Source organism: Leucopleurus acutus (assembly GCF_964270905.1).
Source record: "Leucopleurus acutus genome assembly, chromosome: 14".
Lineage (NCBI taxonomy): Eukaryota > Metazoa > Chordata > Mammalia > Artiodactyla > Delphinidae > Leucopleurus > Leucopleurus acutus.
Genome location: NC_139156.1, coordinates 64,959,803 through 64,982,967, shown reverse-complemented (window position 1 = coordinate 64,982,967; position 23,165 = coordinate 64,959,803). Strand labels below are relative to the sequence as shown.

Below are 23,165 nucleotides of genomic sequence, written 5' to 3'. Positions count from 1 at the left end.
TACTAATAAGCATCATGAAAGAAAGAGAACTTTAGATAAATTGATTTGGGGAAATTCTGACTTAAAGAGAATTCTTTATATCTGGATTTTTCAGATACGTAAAATCTCCAAGAGGAGAAATAGAACTTTTTCCCCAGAATCGTGGGATCAAGGAGTCCTTTATTGACCACCTCATGAGATTTATGTTTCATTAGAAACTAAACTGAAAAATAGGAATAAGGATCCAACGTTATTAGCACAAACCAACTTTCACTTTCAGAATATTTCACCAAAAAAGTTATTTTCGTAATTTGGTGCTCCTTCCGCTTAGAAAACACATTTCTAGACAAAAGATTGATGATATTTAGGAGCCACACTTAGTTAGGTGCCTTTAATGACCTGCTCCTCTGTTCTGCTCTCTTTTAATTTTTAACATTTTCCTTTGGGAATAGTTAGTAAATATTTGAGGAATGAGTACAAGAAGGAATAAATAAAACCAGATAAGTAATAAATAGTTGAATGAATTAGTTAAACACGGTAAACCTGGAAATCAGCTTCAACCCTCATTAGCTTGTTTTAGGTTTTGTATTTTTATTTCCACGTAAGGCCAATGGGAATTACATCAGCTGCCCTGTCTCACAGAGTTCTTGGCAAGTTCAAAGATTTCAAAGTCGTAGGTGGGGCAGTTTTAGGGCTGAAATTCTTAGTAATCATCTATCTATCCACTCTTATTTTCTAGACGTGAAGACTGGGACTCAGTGGAAGTGCTAGCTACATCGGAAACTTCCTTCCCAGTTGATCCACATTAAAGATGTTGGAAAAGTCCTCAACCTTAGTAAACGTCGTATAGAACGTTTACTATACAACGTTTCTAATTCAAGTGGGGACTATTTCTAACACAAGTTTTACAAGCAATTTGGGCCCCCAAACACATATTTCATCACAGAATTCATGGCCTATATAGGAAGGTGTGGCAGTCAAAACATTTAATAAGCAGCATAGCACATAGCACTGACAATGAGTACGGAGACAAGCCATAAACAACTGATAGAGTCACACTGATGGGTACCAGCAGTGTATCGGTCTAGTACAAGGATCTGGTCAACCACATTTTCCCCTTCCTTCCAGTGTTTCCTGGACTTGCGAGTACTATCACTTTACTGAGGTTAGGAATTCTTCCATTCAGGCTTTCTCTTATACTGTGGTTGTATTATTGATGTCCATAAGACAGTAAATTCCACTACCTGTCTTCTAGGAATCACCCAGCACTTCATAGCTCCTTCAGCAATATGCCCCCCCTGCCCCCCAAATCATGGGGCATTTCCATGTTTCCAGTTTCCAAGCAGGAGGAAATTACAGTTTTATCATCTCCTCTTGCCTCTACTGGGACATGGACAAATCCACTATCCCTACTTAATTATTCTGTGTTTCTCTATCCCTGTATACCCTACATTCATGTCCTATAGTCATGTTTCATAGTTGAATATGATTTGAAAGGCTGAAGAAGTAACAACCATGAAAAGATGGGAGAGAAACAATAAAGTGGCATGAGAGAAAGCATCTAATACTTTTAAGTTAGAATAGGAAGAAAGTATTTGTAAAGATAAAACCCGTGTTTAACCAGGTTTGTGTATGTGTGTGTGTAGCTCTGAAAAAAATACACATTAAGAAAATATATCGATCATATTTTCATAATTCTTTCTAAATAACTTGCTCCTTTTCCAAGCCAATGGGGGATAGTTTATACAATCTGACATACATACCTTCATAGTACTTTGGCCCAACTGTGCTTCATTTGCTGTAAGTGGACAAAAGTTTTTATTTGAATCCAATTCAGCTATAAGTGCAGAACGAGAGCCCTATTCTCCTGGATTTAGAGTAGTTACAGTCTAGCACACTCACCTCTACAAGCCTGCTGGTGTGTTCACGAAATATCGCAGCATATTCTTTTATTTCCTTTTCCCGGCCATTCTTGGCAGCTTCAATGAGAACCAAAAGTGGGACTGTCGTATCCAAAAAGGAGTCTGACACATGATCTATAATAGCCTTACGGAGCTGAGGAGAAATAAAAAAATCAGTTTTTTTTTTTTTTTTTCCCCAAGAAATAGTTCTTGTTATTTCCTATTTTTACAATCTCAGTAATTACAAAATTTCTTTTATATGTATTTTTGCACAGTCTCTAAAATCATAATATTTAAGACTGTATGAATGTCACTTGCAACGCTAAAGCAAGCTAAACATCCAAGAAAAAAAATCATCGACCAATAGCTCTCTTGCTCTCAAAAATGACTATCTTTTTCTTAAATTGTACTTAGCCCAGAGGTCAGATTGTAAGTGATAGTACTGTATTTTTCCCTCAAACAAATTGCACTATTGTAATGTTTATGCATGTGTACAAACAACATTGTACATCATGTATTTTCATAATTACAAAATTATAAAATGTTTTCTACTTTGTTGGAAGAACTCATGATAAATTTTGATTAGCTGAATTGTAGACTTCATGGTAATTAAACCAAGTTAGATCACTGATTATGCCAGTGGGTAACAGATTAATAGAGCAAGGAGAATAAAAAATGAATTTGATGTCCAATTTTCTCCATTTGCATTAACTGTTCTTGCCCTCACACCTTAAGTTATTAAACAAGTATAACATTCTACTACAATTAGTTCTTTTAAATTAGATTATGTGTAAGCTTATAAATGACAATCAGGCAATTACTCTACTCAGCAGATATTTTATGAAATTTAAAACTGAGTTGGAAAATTAATGCATTGTATTTATATAATATTGAGTCCTTAAAGATCACAATATCTTGAAATGTTTCATTAACAATGTCAGTGATTATGAATAGCTCCAAAGTTTTTGGTCAACTCCCTCAATTTAATAATCTCTGTAATAAAGATATGACTAGCTATCAGACAGGGAATTTGTAACTTACCCTCTTTGAAAATTATATTTTAGAATATTTTTTAAAACCAGCAGACACTTACTCTAGTTTTGGATTACATTAGAATTAATATATTTTCAAGGGGTTAAATGATGTAACTACATGAAAAAAAAGCACTGTCTCTCTTCCTATAACCATTGTAGGATAATAAATCCATAATAATTATAGATTTGGGGGAGAAAAATACCTTTGTCTAAGACAATGGAGCTTTCTCAGAAGAACTGTGAAATTTTTATGGCTATCAACAATTTCACAAAGGCAGTAGGAAGATCCCCAAGGAAAGATTCTGCTTAGCATGCAGAACAGCAAATCACTAATGGCAACTCATTAACATTTACTGAGCATTTACTTGGACAGGGTGTAGAGTGCTAAGTGTTTACAAGGCAAAGGGTAGACCTTGAGTGAATGAACTGTTTGATGTCCATAAAGAGTGGACCAGGGAAGTCAGGCAAGAGATCATAAGTTAGGAGTTGCGCTGGGAAATGCAAGTTGTGTTAGTTCCACGTACATGAGAGAAAAGTAGAAGAAATCTCTCAGAAGGGGAGCTGTTGCCGATGACCATCCCTCCCCTTTATCCTTTTCTTCCTTCATTTGTAACCAGGACATATAGAAGGGAGGCTAAGAGGAGATTTACACTAGAGATATGTGGCTGAAAGCCAGCATACATATGGGAGGTAATTCAAGCCAAGGAGGTGAAGAGAATCATATAGAGGAAGATGCACAGTGAGATGTCCAAGAATAAAATCTTAAAAAATATTACCACTTATGGTAGTCGTGCACATGGAGAGTACGACCTAAAAAGAGGCTGAGATGATGGCCAAGAAACAAAGAGAGGAAATGACCCAACACCTGAAAGGAAAACTTTCAAATAAACCTCTGTATCAATGCTCTTCAAATGAACTTATCCTACCAAACACAATTATAACACCCACATTATGGATGTGTTGAATCTTCTTTTCTGTGTATTTGATTTCATTCAATTCAACAAGCATTTCTGAACACCATTTCCTTACATTTCTACCAAGAGCTAGGTATTGTGATAAATGTCAGGTTGGAAACACATGATCCCTTATAATCCTCCAGAATCACAAGTATCTAGTGTGACTGGAATGTGGCGGTAGAGAAAAGATTGAAATAGAGTCTCATTAGGCACAATGGAAATAGTGAAAGGTATTTCAGGTAAAAGAACAAAATTCAGACAAAAAGATTAAAAGATGACAGAAGGAAATGGCCAGAAATTGGTGACTTGTGTTAGACATGAGTGATACGCTTAAGAGATAGCAAACCATCAGCAGGCACGGAAATAGCCTTCCCTTTGAAAGCATCTTCAACCCATGCAAACAAACAGCACGATTAATGCAAACAGCCCACAGTTTTCTCACAAGATTCTCTCTCTTACTGATTCCTGATCATTTACCATTACGTTCATAGCTATGATTATAGGCTACATTAGAGGCCTTTGGTACTTTACATCTCATCCACTGGACCAGTCTCTGATTTCAAGTGTTGCTGGGGGGTGGGCAGTTCCACGTCCTCCAAAGACATCCCACCTCGAGTGCATTCCATGCTTCTTTTTGTTATTCTCTCTCAGGGCCTGCTCCAAGTCTCTATGAGATTCTCAGCTCAAGCACAAAGAGCCTCAAAGTTCTAGAGAGTCAATACTACTGGGAGCAACCCTCAACCAATGGGTACGGGAGCTACTGGATAAAATTCCCACCTTCCATCTATTGGTCAGACAATTCTGGGAGGCATTCTGTCACTTCTCAGAGGTCCTTAAGCAACTGTTGCCTATAGTGATGCCCTCAATCACGTATCCTTTCCTCCTTCCCTGCCTGTTCTCTTACGCTTGATATCCTTTTACACTTGCTTCTTGGAAGTGCCTCTCAAATAAATAACCTGAATAAAGGCCCCAGTCTCAGGATCTGCTTTCAGGAGAATCCAATATAGACACATTTATCCGGTGTTAGTGCTGTTTGTTCGCGTAGCAAGTAATAGACTCTGATGTCTTATGTAAACTACCCCATTGGTGATCACACTCTGCCACTTCTGCTTTGCACACCACTGGGTTTAATTCTGCTATCTCCTGTATTATGGCTGACCATGAAAGAGGAAATATTATGAGATCAGACCACAAATGAACATAGGGACAAAATATGGAAGACCCCGAATGCCATGCTAAGTAATTTCCTTTATATGTTCTGACATATTCATATGGAATTTTTTTCATTTCAATTGTACATTACCACTGATGAAAGTGGTTTGGGATCTCACATAAAATATTTCTCTACAGTGGAATTCCAAAAGTGACGGCTGTATGTGCAAACTGTAAGACCTGCCCACCCTCTAACCCCCACCAAATAAAGGAATAGAAAAAATGAAACTGTGTGTGAAAGAGGAATAGAAAGAAGAGAAACTGTTTTAGAAAAGAATCACCCTCAGGGAAGTATAAAACTTATATTTGTGTATTATTAATGCCATTTTAATTTTAAGTCACAGAGCAAAATATGACTTTCAAAACTCAATTAACTAATAGGAACTAAATCACCTAATAATTCAGCATATACCTACTGTGTCAATTTAATGAGATGTGTATCTTATGGATACTTAATATTATTTGATGACAAGAATGAGGAGAAGGAGGTACAAGAACCTAAACACATTTTTCTGAGTGTGGCACCAATACTACCAACATGGAAAAGAGATGAGTACAGCAATTCAGCAACTCAGCAGCTAAAGAATCAATCAAATTGTTGTGTTTCTTTTTTTGTTTTCACCAGAATCCTATTTTATTTGACATACCTTAAGTCTTTATTATGGCCTTTATGAAACAGACAATTATTTCTCAATATATATAAAAAATTTAACCTGCCTTTAGTGTAATCAAATATCTTAATTTTCTAATGAAGTAAAGAAGGTTTAAAATCTTCCTTATTAAGAATTTTAATATGCGTGCAGTTCTCAAATAAATGAGAAAAGAGATTTAGGGAACAAGAAAATTGAAATTCTAAAAACATGTAAAATAAATAATAAGGAAGAAAAAAATTATAATAGTAAAATCAGTGTATTACACACTAGAAGTTCTGAAGGTGAATAGATCATTATTCCTGGCCCCTGGCATAGTGGTTACAAATTTGGGCTGGGTTTAGATGGATGGACCTGTGCTGAAACCTGGGCTCTACCAGTCAGCTGGGTAATGTTCAGTAAATTGACTCACCTGAGAGGTTCAGATAGTCATACTATGGCATTATTTCTTGCTCCAGGGATAAAAATCAATAATGTAAGGACTACAGTGGGTAGAAAGCATTTGCTAAATGAGAAATGTTGTCATAACTATCATTTTAAGGATTTAAAATCCAGTGTGAAGAAAAATCCACTAGAGAAGAAAAAGACAAGCAGTATATGATTACTGCTGAAGACAAGCAGTATATGATTACTGCTATAATACAACTACCAATGCTGTAAGTGCTCTAGGAAGAAAAAGAATAATTCCAGCTGATAAAAATGGCAAAAGTTTCATGGGAGAAATAGCATTTATGTTAGTCTTGAACTTCCTCAGTCACTTGGGGGTTGGGTAGGGAGAGTAAGGGCTTAGGAAAGGCACCACATTGAACAAGCCATATATACAAAGATGCATGTGTATCCGGAGGTGAGTATGGAAGTGGTGGGAAATCTGGTGAATAGCAAGTAGACTCTAGCCAGAGAACAGGTTAGTGTGCTGGTGTGAAGCAGGAAGAACTGAGGAAGAAAGTGAAAGGAGAAGGAACGTTAAGAATTATGAGGACTGAGAGGAGACCTTCAAGATGGCAGAGGAGTAAGACGTGGAGATCACCTTCCTCCATCTACATGTGGAACAACTCCTACAGAACACCTACTGAACGCTGGCAGAAGACCTCAGACTTCCCAAAAGGCAAGAAACTCCCCACCTACCTGGGTAGGGCAAAAGAAAAAACAGAGACAAAAGAATAGGGACGGGAGCTTCCGGGAAGATGGTGGAAGAGTAAGACGCGAAGATCACCTTCCTCACCACAGATACACCAGAAATACATGCACACGTGGAACAACTCCTACAGAACACCTACTGAACGCTGGCAGAAGACCTCAGACCTCCCAAAAGGCAAGAAACCCCCCACGTACGTGGGTAGGGCAAAACAAAAAAGAATAAACAGGGACAAAAGTATAGGGACCGGACGGGCACCAGCGGGATGGAGCTGTGAAGAAGGAAAAGTTTCCACACACTAGGAAGCCCCCTCGCGGGCGGAGACTGCGGGTGGCGGAGGGGGAAAGCTTCGGAGCCGCGGAGGAGAGCACAGCAACAGGGGTGCAGAGGGAAAAGCGGGGAGAGATTCCCGCACAGAGGATCGGGGCCGACCAGCACTCACCGGCCCGAGAGGCTTGTCTGCTCACCCGCCAGGGTGGGTGGGGCTGCGAGCTGAGGCTCGGGCTTCTGTCTGAGCGCCAAGAGAACTGGGGCTGGCGGCGTGAACACAGGCTGCAGGGGGTTAGTGCGCCACAGGCTAGCCGGGAGGGAGTCCAGGGAAAAGTCTGGACCTGCCGAAGAGGCAAGAGACTTTTTCTTCCCTCTTTGTTTCGTGGTGCGCGAGAAGAGGGGATTAACAGCGCTGCTTAAAGGATCTCCAGAGACAGGCGCGAGCCGCGGCTAAAAGCACGGACCACAGAGACGGGCATGAGACACTAAGGCTGCTGCTGCTGCCACCAAGAAGCGTGTGTGCGAGCACAGGTCACTGTCCACACCCCGCTTCCAGGGACCCTGTGCAGCCCGCCACTGCCAGGGTCCCGGGATCCAGGGGCAATTTACCCCAGAGAACGCACGGCGCACCTCAGGCTGGTGCAACGTCACGCCGGCCTCTGCCGACGCAGGCTCGCCCTGCACTACGTGCCCCTCCCTCCCCCCCCCCAACCCGGCCTGAGTGAGCCAGAGCCCCCGAATCAGCGGCTCCTTTAACCCCGTCCTGTCTGAGCGAAGGACACACGCTCTCCAGGACCTACACGCAGAGGCGGGGCCAAATCCAAAGCTGAGGCCCTGGGAGCTGTGAGAACAAAGAAGAGAAAGGGAAATCTCTCCCAGCAGCCTCAGAAGCAGCGGATTAAAGCTCCACAATCAACTTGATGTACCTGCATCTGTGGAATACATGAATAGACAACGAATCATCCCAAATCGAGGAGGTGGACTTTGAGAGCAAGATTTGTATTTTTTCCCCTTTTCCTCTTTTTGTGAGTGTGTATGTGTATGCTTCTGTGTGAGATTTTGTCTGTATAGCTTTGCTTCCACCATTTCTCCTATCCATTTATTTTTTAAAGAATTTTCTTATTTTTTTTATTTTAATAACTTTATTATATTTTATCTTACTTTATTTTATTTTACTTTATCTTCTTTTTCTTTTTTTCTTCCCTGCTTCCTTCCTTCCTCCCTCCCTCCTTTCTTTATTTCTTTCTTTCTTTCTACTTCTACTAATTCTTTCTTTCTACTTTTTCTCCCTTTTATTCTGAGCCGTGTGGATGAAAGGCTGTTGGTGCTCCAGCCAGGAGACAGGGCTGTGCATCTGAGGTGGGAGAGCCAACTTCAGGACACTGGTCCACAAGAGACCTCCCAGCTCCACATAATATCAAACGGCGAAAATCTCCCAGAGATCTCCATCTCAACACCAGCACCCAGCTTCACTCAACGACCAGCAAGCTACAGTGCTGGACATCCTATGCCAAACAACTAGCAAGACAGGAACACAACCCCACCCATTAGCAAAGAGGCTGCCTAAAATCATAATAAGTCCACAGACACCCCAAAACACACCACCAGACGTGGACCTGCCCACCAGAAAGACAAGATCCAGCCTCATCCACCACAACACAGGCACTAGTCCCCTCCACCAGGAAGCCTACACAAACCACTGAACCAACCTTAGCCACTGGGGACAGACACCAAAGACAACGGGAACTACGAACCTGCAGCCTACAAAAAGGAGACCCCAAACACAGTAAGATAAGCAAAATGAGAAGACAGAAAAACACACAGCAGATGAAGGAGCAAGATAAAAACCCACCAGACCTAACAAATGAAGAGGAAATAGGCAGTCTACCTGAAAAAGAATTCAGAATAATGATAGTAAAGATGATCCAAAATCTTGGAAATAGAATAAATACAAGAAACATTTAACAAGGACCTAGAAGAACTAAAGATGAAACAAACAATGATGAACAACACAATAAATGAAATGAAAAATACTCTAGATGGGATCAATAGCAGAATAACTGAGGCAGAAGAACGGATAAGTGACCTGGAAGATAAAATAGAGGAAACAACTACTGCAGAGCAGAATAAAGAAAAAAAATGAAAAGAACTGAGGACAGTCTCAGAGACCTCTAGGACAACATTAAACGCACCAACATTCGAATTATAGGGGTTCCAGAAGAAGAAGAGGAAAAGAAAGGGACTGAGAAAATATTTGAAGAGATTATAGTTGAAAACTTCCCTAATATGGGAAAGGAAATAGTTAATCAAGTCCAGGAAGCACAGAGAGTCCCATACAAGATAAATCCAAGGAGAAATACGCCAAGACACATATTAATCAAACTGTCAAAAATTAAATACAAAGAAAGCATATTAAAAGCAGCAAGGGAAGAACAACAAATAACACACAAGGGAATCCCCATATGGTTAACAGCTGATCTTTCAGCAGAAACTCGGCAAGCCAGAAGGGAGTGGCAGTACATATTTAAAGTGATGAAGGAGAAAAACCTGCAACTAAGATTACTCTACCCAGCAAGGATCTCATTCAGATTTGATGGAGAAATTAAAACCTTTACAGACAAGCAAAAGCTGAGAGAGTTCAGCACCACCAAACCATCTTTACAACAACTGCTAAAGGAACTTCCCTAGGCAAGAAACACACGAGAAGGAAAAGACCTACAATAACGAACGCAAAACAACTACAAAAATGGGAATAGGAACATACATATCGATAATTACCTTAAATGTAAATGGACTAAATGCTCCCACCAAAAGACTCAGATTAACTGAATGGATACAAAAACAAGACCTATATATTTGCTGTCTACAAGAGACCCACTTCAGACCTAGAGACACATACAGACTGAAAGTAATGGGATGGAAAAAGGTATTTCATGCAAATGGAAACCAAAAGAAAGCTGGAGTAGCAATTCTCATATCAGACTAAATAGACTTTAAAATAAAGAATATTTGAAGAGACAAAGAAGGACACTACATAATGATCAAGGGATCGATCCAAGAAGAAGATATAACAATTGTAAATACTTATGAACCCAACATAGGAGCACCTCAATACATAAGGCAAATACTAACAGCCATAAAAGGGAAAATTGACAGTAACACATTCATAGTAGGGGACTTTAACACCCCACTTTCACCCATGGACAGATCATCCAAAATGAAAATAAATAAGGAAACACAAGCTTTAAATGATACATTAAACAAGATGGACTTAACTTTTATAGGACATTCCATCCAAAAACAACAGAATACACATTTTTCTCAAGTGCTCATGGAACATTCTCCAGGATAGATCATATCTTGGGTCACAAATCAAGCCTTGGTAAATTTAAGAAAACTGAAATTGTATCAAGTATCTTTTCCGACCACAACGCTATGAGACTAGATATCAATTACAGGAAAAGATCTGTAAAAAATACAAACACATGGAGGCTAAACATACACTACTTAATAACTAAGTGATCACTGAAGAAATCAAAGAGGAAATTAAAAAATACCTAGAAACAAATGACAATGGAGACACGACAACCCAAAATCTAAGGCATGCAGCAAAAGCAGTTCTAAGAGGGAAGTTTATAGCAATACAATCCTACCTTAAGAAACAGGAAACATCTCGAACAAACAACCTAACCTTGCACTTAAAGCAATTAGAGAAAGAAGACCAAAGAAACCTCAAAGTTAGCTGAAGGAAAGAAATCATAAAAATCAGATCAGAAATAAATGAAAAAGAAATGAAGGAAATGATAGCAAAGATCAATAAAACTAAAAGCTGGTTCTTTGAGATGATAAACAAAATTGATAAACCATTAGCCAGACTCATCAAGAAAAAAAGGGAGAAGATTCAAATCAATAGAATTAGAAATGAAAAAGGAGAAGTAACAACTGACACTGCAGAAATACAAAAGATCATGAGAGAGTACTACAAGCAACTCTATGCCAATAAAATGGACAACCTGGAAGAAATGGACAAATTCTTAGAAATGCACAACCTGCCGAGACTGAACCAGGAAGAAATAGAAAATATGAACAGACCAATCACAAGCACTGAAATTGAAACTGTGATTAAAAATCTTCCAAGAAACAAAAGCCCAAGAACAGATGGCTTCACAGGCAAATCCTATCAAACATTTAGAGAAGGGCTTCCCTGGTGGCACAGTGGTTGAGAGTCCACCTGCCGATGCAGGGGACACGGGTTCCTGCCCTGGTCTGGGAAGATCCCACAGGCCGCAGAGCAGCTAGGCCCGTGAGCCATGGCCTCTAAGCCTGCACGTCCAGAGCCTGTGCTCCGCAACGGGAGAGGCCACAACAGTGAGAGGCCCGTGTACCGGAAAAAAAAAAAAAAACAATCATTTAGAGAAGAGCTAACACCTATCCTTCTCAAACTCTTCCAAAATATAGCAGAGGGAGGAACACTCCCAAACTCATTCTATGAGGCCACCATCACCCTGATACCAAAACCAGACAAAGATGTCACAAAGAAAACTACAGGCCAATATCACTGATGAACATAGATGCATAAATCCTCAACAAAATACTAGCAAACAGAATCCAACAGCACATCAAAAGGATCATACACCATGATCAAGTGGGGTTTATCCCAGAAATGCAAGGATTCTTTACACAAATCACTAAATGTGATAAACCATATTAACAAACTGAAGGAGAAAAACCATATGATCATCTCAATAGATGCAGAAAAGCTTTTGACTGAATTCAACACCCATTTATGATAAAAACCCTCCAGAAAATAGGCATAGAGAGAACATACCTCAACATAATAAAATCCATATATGACAAACCCACAGCCAACTTCGTTCTCAATGGTGAAAAACTGAAACCATTTCCATTAAGATCAGGAACAAGACAAGGTTGTCCACTGTCACCACTATCATTCAACATAGTTTTGGAAGTTTTAGTCACAGCAATCAGAGAAGAAAACGAAAGGAACCCAAATTGGAAAAGAAGAAGTAAAGCTGTCACTGTTTGCAGATGACATGATACTATACACAGAGAATCCTAAAGATGCTACCAGAAAACTACTAGAGCTAATCAATGAATTTGGTAAAGTAACAGGATACAAAACTAATGCACAGAAATCTTGCATTCCTATACACTAATGATGAAAAATCAGAAAGGGAAATTAAGTAAACACTCCCATTTACCTTTGCAACAAAAAGAATAAAATACCTAGGAATAAACCTACCTATGGAGACAAAAGACCTGTATGCAGAAAACTATAAGACACTGATGAAAGAAATGAAAGATGATACACACAGATGGAGAGCTATACCATGCTCTTGGATTGGAAGAATAAATATTGTGAAAATGACTATGCTACCCAAAGCAATCTACAGATTCAATGCAATGCCTATCAAACTACCAATGGCATTTTTCACAGAACTAGGACAAAAAATTTCACAATTTGTATTGAAACACAAAAGATCCCGAATAGCCAAAGCAATCTTGAGAAAGAAATACGGAGCTGCAAGAATCAGGCTCCCTAACTTCAGAATATACTACAAACCTACAGTAATCAAGACAGTATGGTACTGGCACAGAAACAGAAATATAGATCAATGGAACAGCATAGGAAGCCCAGAGATAAACCCACACACAGATGGTCACCTTATTTTTGATAAAGGAGGCAAGACTAAAGAATGGAGAAAAGACAGCCTCTTCAATAAGTGGTGCTAGGAAAACTGGACAGCTACATGTAAAAGAATGAAATTAGAACACTCCCTAACATCATTCACAAAAGTAAACTCAAAATGGATTAAAGACCTAATTGTAAGGCCAGACACTATCAAACTCTTAGAGGAAAACATAAGAAGAACACTCTATGACATAAATCACAGCAAGATCCTTTTTGACCCACCTCCCAGAGAAATGGAAATAAAAACAAATATAATATAAACAAATGGGACCTAATGAAACTTAAAAGCTTTTGCACAGCAAAGAAAATCATAAACAAGACAAAAAGACAACCCTCAGAATGGGAGAAAACATTTGCAAGTGAAGCAACTGACAAAGGATTAATCTTCAAAATTTACAAGCAGCTCATGCAGCTCAATATTAAAAAAACAAATAACCCAATCCAAAACTGGGCAGAAGACCTAAATAGACATTTCTCCAAAAAAGATATACAGATTGCCAACAAACACATGAAAGGATGCTCAACATCACTAATCATTAGAGAAATGCAAAGCAAAACAACAATGAGGTATCACTTCACACCAGTCAGAATGGCCATCATCAAAATTCTACAAACAATAAATGCTGGAGAGTGTGTGGAGAAAAGGGAATCCTCTTGCACTGTTGGTGGGAATGTAAATTGATACAGCCACGGTGGAGAACAGTATGGAGGTTCCTTTAAAACTATAAATAGAACTACCATATGACCCAGCAATCCCACTCCTGGGCATATACCCTGAGAAAACCATAATTCAAAAAGAGTCATGTACCGCAATGCTCACTGCAGCTGTATTTACAATAGCCAGGGCATGGAAGCAACCTAAGTGTCCATCGACAGATGAATGGATAAAGAAGATGTGGCACATATATACAATGGAATATAACTCAGCCATAAAAAGAAACGAAATTGAGTTATTTGTAGCGAGGTGGAGGGACCCAGAACCTGTCATACAGAGTGAAGTAAGTCAGAAAGAGAAAAACAAATACCATATGCTTATACATATATATGGAATCTAAAAAAAAAAAAACAAAAAACAAAAGGTTCTGAAGAACCTAGGGGTAGAACAGGAATAAAGACTCAGACGTAGAGAATGGACTTGAGGACACGGGGAGGGGGAAGAGTAAGCTGGGACGAACTGAGAGAGTGGCATGGACTTATATATACTACCAAATGTAAAATAGCTAGTGGGAAGCAGCCACATAACACAGGGAGATCTGCTCTGTGCTTTGTAACCACCTAGAGGGGTGGGATAGGGAGGGTGGGAGGGAGACGCAAGAGGGAAGAGATATCGCGATATATGTATATGTGTAACTGATTCACTTTGTTATAAAGCAGAAACTAAGACACCATCGTAAAGCAATTATATCCAATAAAGATGTTTAAAAAAATAAAATAAATAAAGTTTATAGCAAAACTAAAAAAGAAGAAGAAAAATTATGAGGATTAAGTTGGTGCCAAATTATAGAAATTCTGAAACACAATGTCAAGGACTTTTGTCTTTGCTCTCTAGTGCAACAAGCAATGAAATCACAGAGCAAGAAAAGACAAATTGTTTATTTGAAAAAAAAACAGTAAATCACCTGTAGGTCATTCATGTTATTACCCCAAAATGTATAATTTGCTTTTTCCCAGCTATGTTTAAGAAATCTATCTCATTCCTCACAGATGAAGTCCATTGATTCTCTGAGCTAAAATGTTTCTGTGCTGCCAGTGGACAGGCCATGGATAAGCAAAGGAATTAAGATGAATGGGCAGGGAGACAGGCTTTGTTTGCTTGTTTTTTTCCTACTAAAAACAAGCAAACAAACACAGATCTAAAACAAGAAAAGAACATTAAATATTCCAATGAAAAACACTGTAAGGATAGGGACTTTCTCCTTCCTCTGTAAAAAGTACAGTATATACAGGATGCTTAAAACAGACTGCTTAATAAATTTTGCAAGAAGAGGTGGAGATGACTCATGTTGTTTAAACTAGTTTGTATTATTGCCACAAGCATAAACATCAGGATGGAAAATTAAGTTCTTGGGAAGGCAAGTGAGGATACTGAGAACAGATCAGAGCAACTGCCTCAATTCATCACACTGAAGACCATGGATGTCTCCGAAGACAGCTCCTAACAATCCCATCTTCCCATATACACATGCCACTCTTCCCATAAGAGATAGTGCTTTTACTTCCTCCTGTTGACCTGGAGCAGGGTTTGTAGTATGCTGATCTATAGAATGCAGAGGCAAAAGCATCCTAGTGACTTTGGAGCTCAGGCACTAAGAAAGCCTGTCAACTTCCATCTCTCCTTTCTTGGAGCCTTGAACCAATGTGTAAGAAATCCAGGCTCCCCTGACAGAGAAAAAAGCCACATGAATGGGGGCCTTAGGGGATTAGACACCACGTGGCGAGAGAGAAAAAGAAGAGCTGAGGCCTCAAATACTAAGCCCTGAACCCAGACACCATTTGAACTACCACTGCCTACGAGACCACAAGTGAAAATACTACAGAAATGGACTCCCTAACAGCCCCACCTGCACCCCAGCCAACCTATGGAATCATGAAACAGTAAAATGGTTGCTATTGTTTATAGTGGTTTGTTAAGCGGCAGTACTTAACCAAAAAACTGAAGATGTGACCTGTGAAACCACAGGGAATTTTCATAACTCTGGAGCACGGTAGTTCTCTAGGAGCTAGAAACATCCTCTTACTACGAAGAAAAGTATTAGTAACCCCCTTGCTGTTTCTCTGTCTCACTGATGATGTGAGGTGGAAATCAGAGTAGGATTGCAAGATGAAATACAAGATTCTTGGTTAAACTTGAATTTCAGATCAACGCAACTATATATTATACGTAATTATGTTCCCATGCAATATTTGTTTGCTGTTAATCTGAAATTCAAACTTAACTGGTCATCCTGTACTTTGATTTGCTAAATCTGGTAATCCTACACACAAAGGATTGCTTTATTTTAACTTTTTTTTAAGAAAAATAATTATTCCAAAAGCTTTGGAGGTCTAAATGTACATCAGGTCTTTGTGCATAACTTTGTTGAAGGGAATCTAGAGGGATGAGACCAGAATGAAAGACACAGTTGTTAACAGCTCATAGTAACAACTTTTCCAAGTCCTGGGAGGAGCAGATGGGGTAGAAATACTGAAGAAGGTAGAGAATGAAAGTAGTACAACTAACAGGGAGGACAGTCCTGAGGGTGAGAGTTCCTGAAGTGGGTGTAGGTTATGAGTGGATGTAGGTTCAGTCCCCTTCCTCCTTAGGTGGGTCACCTCACTACACTAACCTGCTTTCTCATCTGCATCATAAGACAGGTTGTGCTAAGATCCTTCCAACTCTTACATTCCATGATTTTAAGTGCTGACAGTAGAAACAGAATTCCCATTAAGGCCATAAAGTTGAGAAATTGGAATTTTCCCAGCCTTCAAAATTGTGCTTTTACACAGCTAATATTACCTGGCTGGGGATCCCTATTTATTCCACTTCCAAATCTACTTCTGAATTAAAAGATTGCTCAGGCCATTTTACTAAATCTTCCCGTTAAACTACAATAATATATTGCATTAATAGTTTCTGGTTGAAAAGTTTTTGCCCCACTTTTATGTGTTGATAGTGACCAAGTTAAAGCTGTACATGAAAAAGAACTCCCGTTATTAAATAGTGGAAAGGAATGGAAAGCAAAGGTCTTTGAAAATAGCTAAATCTTCATATTTCTGGAGGAAAACATTTCAACTTGTGGCATAACACTAGACTTCTAAATTATTTAATGAAATCCTTTCTAATCCTATGTTCCTGATGACCTAAGGTTAAAAGCAGCCTTAACTTAAACAGAAACTAATTTTTGAAGCATCCTGGCAAGAGTTAGAAGGGGAAATTGGTAGGGTCTCTGAATTGCTGGCTGTTTGCTCTAAGCATTTGGATAATAAACTCAGTTTTTAATGTAATAGAATCAATTTACCAACATTCTCTAAAAATTTACTATGTACCAGGCACTCAGAGACATTTCAGCCCTATCGTGTATTATTAATTCCATTTTATAGGTTCAGAGAGGCTCAGAAGGTGCAATCTGTTCCTGAGGTCACACAGATGATGATGGCAGGGCCAGCATTTGAATGTAACTCTGCCTAATATTAAGTCCCTTTCCTCTATCTTACGTTTGCCACAAAAACAGCTGAGGTACGTAAATGTGGAAAGTATATACTTATTGTTCTTGTTATGTGTTCTAAATTAATTTAAAAAGAAGAAAAAAAGGTTCCTTTTGCTTGGTGTTTGTCTCCACGTTTCTCTCCTCACTCACCTGTCTGCGCAGGTCTCTTGTCTTCTTGCACATGTTTTCTATTGCAATATTCAAGGTATTACTCCTTTCCTTTTTTCCAGTCTGCAAGGGAGAAAAAAAAAGTGGCATAAGCAATGGTATCAAATTACTCTTTATCACTTAGCAATTTGCTTTCTAAATTTCCTGAAAATAACAGCTTGAAAATTCAAGAATAGGTCTCAAAACTGCTATGATATTGCATATGATTCATGAGTACTTCGCTTAAGAGTAAGTCAAATGCTGATTAAAGTTCACATTATTTTCTTCTTTAAGCTTTTGTAATATTTATGATATAGTGCTGGGCTGCATTCAGTATGGCAGTAGGCAGAGCATTATCTCCAAGAAACCCTGATCTTCACTCTTCACAAGTCGACTCTTTAACCACTAAGCATGCAATTAGCTTAAAAGCATTAGATGCCCAATTTGTCAACTTCCGTGGGAGTTTCTGAAGTCATTTTCATGGTGTATTGTGTAAGTTATGCAGAGCCATATTGGAGCTTTGCTAACACTAAATAAAATATGCAGTGCAAATTCATACAATTTGCAAAAGTTGACCACAATTTTAGCTGACAATATTCCAAGAACAAATTGTTTCAAGTAAAAACTGGACGCTGTTTTTGGCTCTTTGAGATAATTTGTGCAACACCTTTAAGCAGAACAGTTCTCTCTGTTATATCCTTAACCTAAATCTTTAGGCTATTAATCACACTGAGAGTCACCTTGGTTGGTATTTTCTACATATTACTTTTGTGGGAGACAACTGAATTGAATCTAATCATACTTTTTCAGTGATACCTTATATAAAAGAGATTGAAAAAAATCATTATGTGATTCACCTCCAGGAATATTGCTACCATTTAAAATAATAAACTGAAAGAGCTCTTTAGAGGAGAACTTGAAAATCAGGAAGGCAAGTTTTAAGCAGCTGATACCTGAGGGAGTTTATAGCATGGACTGTGAAGAGGGACATTGAAACAAAGTATAGACCATTAGGCAGCATGCCATACACTACTCCCAATGGCTAAACTCACACATAAATCCGTACCTTCAAGTGGAAAGACTCCTTTATAAGAAATTCAAGACCATCTATTCTCTATCCTAATCTATGTTTTTAGTCCTATCTTCTGCCACCTCTTCTCAAGTACTGTCCTTTACAGTAACAATATTTCTATACATTTCTATCTCTTCTCCCAAGTTCTTACATACAATGTACCTTTGACTACAGCAAGTGTCTCCCAAAATAACTCCCTATTAAAATCCTCCCTGTTTCTCAATGGTTTCCATGCAGAGTTATCCCCAACAACTCTGCTCAAAAGTAAACCCTCACCTCTCCTTTTCCAATAGCATTTTGAAAATTTCCTGAAATGCTCATTTAGTTTCGTACATGCTCATCACCTTTATGATATTGTTAAAATCTTGATGTTGGCAAGTATATCTTAATTTTTTTTTATTCCTGAAAGTAACATGTATAGAACTTATTAAATAGTGTTGGCTAGTTTATAAGTGAACAACTTGATTCAAAACACAACATAGTTTTACTAGGAACCTACTAGATTCTGGAAGAGATTTTAGCATCTGCTCAAGGCACAGCTAAATCATCTATTAGCTGAGGTTGTTGGTACCCACCTAAACTTCAGTTAGACCTAGTTTTTCTCAGCAGTAGCATTAATGATATTTATGATTGGAAAGTCACCATCATCTGAGCCCATTCTGTACACGGCAAGATGTGTGGCATCCAGGGACCCCTGTCTACTAAATTCCAATAACAATGCCCAGGCACTATGAGAGACAAAAATTGACCCCAAGCATCTCCAGATACCTCCTAAGGGGAAACACAGTAGAGGGCTATTAAGTCCTTTACCACATTTTCTTTTTGAGAGTGAGTGTGCAATGTGTGCATGATGGAGACTGTGTCTAGTGAAGGAAGTGGGGAGAAGAGGAAGGGAGGAATAGGAAAGAGAAATAAAATTCTGAATGTCATAGTAATAAAACAATGGTAGCAATTACTCGGATTGCCACCGATACACAACGGGCTGTACGACAGGTTCTCATTTTACCTAAAGAATCTATCCCTTATTCTCCAGTTTAAGGCACTGGTAGCTCTTGGTTTTCTCTTTCCACTTCACAAAAGCAGAGATAGTTCAAAGGAGGCAGGAGTAGGACAGACAAAAAGACACTTCCCACCCCCAACACACACAAAGCATCAGGAATAATATGAAAGACTTCTGTTGTGTTGGTCGTAAAAACTCAATAGTTTCTGTGATGTGATTCATCAAACAACTAAAAGATGTCAACCTTCGCAGAGCTAACAGCAATGGCACAGAAAACTTTAATAAAGGATGACAGGGGGTGACAGCATGAAGAAATTAAATAAGGACTATAAAGATGATTTCCTAATTTCTACACAGAGCTTCACCCTAGTTTAAAAGGTTTCATTGGGTCAAAGACATTTTGTTCTCCAGGTAATAAAAGAAAGTCACTATCATTTCAAGAAGTATAGTTTTCCCTTCTCTCTTCCCTGCCTCTCCGCTTCCCTTCCCCACCTTTCTTTTTTTTTCACCCCCAGAGTTTTACTGGGTCCTTGCTCTATTTATCCAGATGTATTTGGCTCAGTCAAGCCATTTTATGCCTTTTTATTACTTTCGCATGGCATAAAAATAAATAAACAAGGAGAAATAGCCCCATCCTGCTTAAAAGCCCTCATTACTTCTGTTTTCAAAGCCTTAACAAATCATCAAGCAATGAGCTAGGACTGAAGGTGAATTCTGTGTGCTGAGGTAGGGGACAAAAAGGGCAGGATATTAAAACATAACCACAGATAACAGTCAGAGCCTGCCTACATTTGCTCAGAAGAGAAGATGCTCCTCAAAGGAAGCCTTAACAGAAGCCATCATTAGGTCAGCATAGCCCTGCTAATGGAAAAGGTACCACTTACAGTAAAGGGCGGGGGCAAAAAACCTCAGAAAACACGGTACAGATCAGCACTGTATAGGGAAAGCAATCACATTCTTCATCAGTAAATAAACTGCCAGGAAGGCTATATTGAAAAGAACAGTTCTGAGTACAGACTTCATTCAGTGAAATCTCATTAAAATTATTATTGAATATTATAAAAACTGTCCCAATGTGATCTAGACTTATAATCTCAACTATGAGGCTTTCCACGAATTCTGCCTCACCATCGCTCCCATATAACTATCACAGTTAACGGCACTCTCTCATGTGGTTCCCTAAAGCTGCCCACACGTTTGGAAAAAGTCACTTTATAAATAAACTCTTCTTGAGTTATCTGAATTTGAGTGTTCCATCTGTTTCCTGCTGGGACCCTGCTGGATAACTTTCTAATACTGGGCTGTCCAATACGATAGCTACTGGTCATATGTGGCTATTCAAATTTAAATGTAAATTAATTAAAATTAAATAGCATTAAAAATTCAATTCCTCAGTTTCTTAATTTAAAGTTAGCAAGAGTCACGTGTGTCTAGTGGCTACTATACTGTACAGCACAGATACAGAATACTTATCTCAGAAAGATGGATTAAAGAGCACTGTTCTAAAACATGTCTTTGTTTATTCAAATGTATAATGAGTTCCTACTTTCACATAAGTCACCTTTTATTTGAGAATAAAACAATGAGCAAGAAAAAAACAAAATCCCAACCCTCAAGATGTTTAGTAAAGAAAATCGAGATCTAATTCTGTCCCTTTTTTGTTCTGAAAATCTTCACTCTATTCCCATTGCTAATGGAATTAAGAACAAACTCTTGATCATAGTGTGCAAGGCCCCACAGGATCTACCCCCACATTTACTCATCAACCATTAATGAGATACCTTAATGGATCTTTTATTTTTTAGGCTATACAATCACAACTTGGGAACTCACAACAGGTGAGTGACAGACAGATCTTTATTTCAAACACATCAGTCTGGCTGGAGTCTGCACAATGTATTTGAGGAGATTAAGAACAGAGACATGCCAAAGAGACAGTTCCAGCAACAGCCCACAGGAGAGATGAAAAGTGTGAAAATTCATGCAATGGCAGTCATGAAACCAAGCAGGACCCTGTGGGGCTCCTGGGCACAGAAGCTTTTCTGTGTCCCCTGTTTCTTCTTTGTAGGGAATAGATTCCAGCCTCCATGAGCTGCCCTGATTTCCCAAGGGCAGATTCAAACAGTTGCTAATCAGGGAAGGGATGTGATGCGGAGACAGGGAGGTGCGATCAAGAAACAACAGTGCAGCCTTGGGGCAGGGCCCTGGTTCCCTCTCCAGGGATACACATAACATCTTTCAGCTCTTCTGCAGAACTAAAACCCCTACCAAAGGGAAGATGTTCCACAGAGAAGGTCACAGTTTGATAACCTAGAGAAACTCATCAGGAGACCACCTGAGGCCAGATTAAAGGAACCAGAGAAGCTCGTTAGGAGACCATGTGAGGCCACATTAAAGGAGTGCAGGCCCTACACACACCCTGATGCTTAGCAGCAACTCTGCCCTTGGCCCATTGCTATAAACCTCCTCACCAAATCCCTCCGCATTGGGACACACGGTTTTGAGAGGCACGAGCCCACTGTGGCCCCCTTTGCCTGGCCAAGCAATAAAGCTATTCTTCTCTACTCCACCCAAAACTCTGTCTCCAAGATTAGATTCAGCACTGGTGCCCAGAGGCTGAGTTTTCAGCATCAGTCAGGATGAAGATGATAGACTTAAGGACTCTGAATGAGTAATCTGGGTAGGATGACACTAACAGATGCTGGCAGGTGAAGAAGAGAGAACAATCTCTCTCACTAGACTTTACAGTCCTTGATGGAGCGAAACTTTGCACATGTCATTTATCCCTCATAGCGTCCAGCACAGTGCTTTGCACATAGTAGGAGCTCAGAAGTTATTTGTTGAATAAATAGAGGAAAGAAAGATTGGATAATCTTTGGCAAATCTTTGGCAAATCTCATAACATTTCTAGACTTTATTTTTCACACCCATAAAATGAAGATTTGCCCCAAATTGTTCCCATATTTCTAACTCATATTCTATGAAAGGGCCATGTTCTCTTTTAAAAATTATAGAATAATCTGTTACTTTTATTGTACAATATCTTGCATAAACAGCTGTTAAAAATGTGTTGGAAACATTCATCCATAATATAAATCTGCGTTCGTACAAATAAAAGAAGACTTTTGAACTAGGAAGGCCACGATGCTGACCTTACAAAAACTAGGAAGTCTCAAATACTAAGGCATGAGGTTTAAAGCAAATGAAAATTTATCTAATTCACAGTCAAAACAAAATGTTACCAGGGCAGAGAGGAGCTCTGTATGGAGTTTAAAAAGCAAGAAAAAAATGTCTTTGTTGTTATTTTGTTATGTTTTCTTTTTGTTTTTGTTTTTTAAATGTGTGCCATTTTATTCAACCTTTTAAAATGACACAGTTCCCTTTAAATGGGAAATCTTTATTTCATGGTAAATATGAATTATGATACCCTTGAATTAGTTCCTCTCTACAGAAATAGCTTTAAAAATATTTTATGTTTAACACACAGCAGAGGCACAGATTCTAGTCCACATTTTTCGGGCATGAAAGACATACAAATAGACGAACATAAATGAAAAATGAATTATCTTCTAGACTGCCACTCTACTGAGTGGCATGTCAGGAAAACTTAACATGGTATCCTAAAAAATCTTTCTGAATCAAGGTTTGTGCTATGAAAATGAAATTAAAACAAACAAAAAATTAACTCTGATATTTGAAATAAGGTTTTCAAAAAATAACTATAAGAACAGAATGGCTTAGCTAACAAGGGAAATAGGTTGAAGATTTCAAGTGTCTTGAACTTTCATATCTTTTGGGAAAGTACAATGCCACCCCAAGTAGCTGCCTGCTGGGGTGGAACCGGAAGTCAGTGAGTGGGAACCAACTTTGTCCAATGTCTGCCACAGCTAAGTATTTTACATGTATCTC

At 38.8% G+C, this 23,165-nt stretch overlaps 1 protein-coding gene across 1 annotated transcript in view; it reads right to left on the bottom strand.

The window, feature by feature from the left end:
- Positions 1–23,165, bottom strand: part of CTNNA3 (catenin alpha 3) — a 1,620,647-nt gene that overhangs the window by 728,277 nt on the left and 869,205 nt on the right. The window contains exons 8-9 of the mRNA XM_082854158.1: positions 17,188–17,268; positions 1,882–2,034 (exon numbers count right to left, since the gene is read on the bottom strand). Of these exons, the coding sequence (XP_082710284.1) occupies positions 1,882–2,034; positions 17,188–17,268 (234 nt within the window). The remainder of the gene's footprint in view (positions 1–1,881; positions 2,035–17,187; positions 17,269–23,165) is intronic.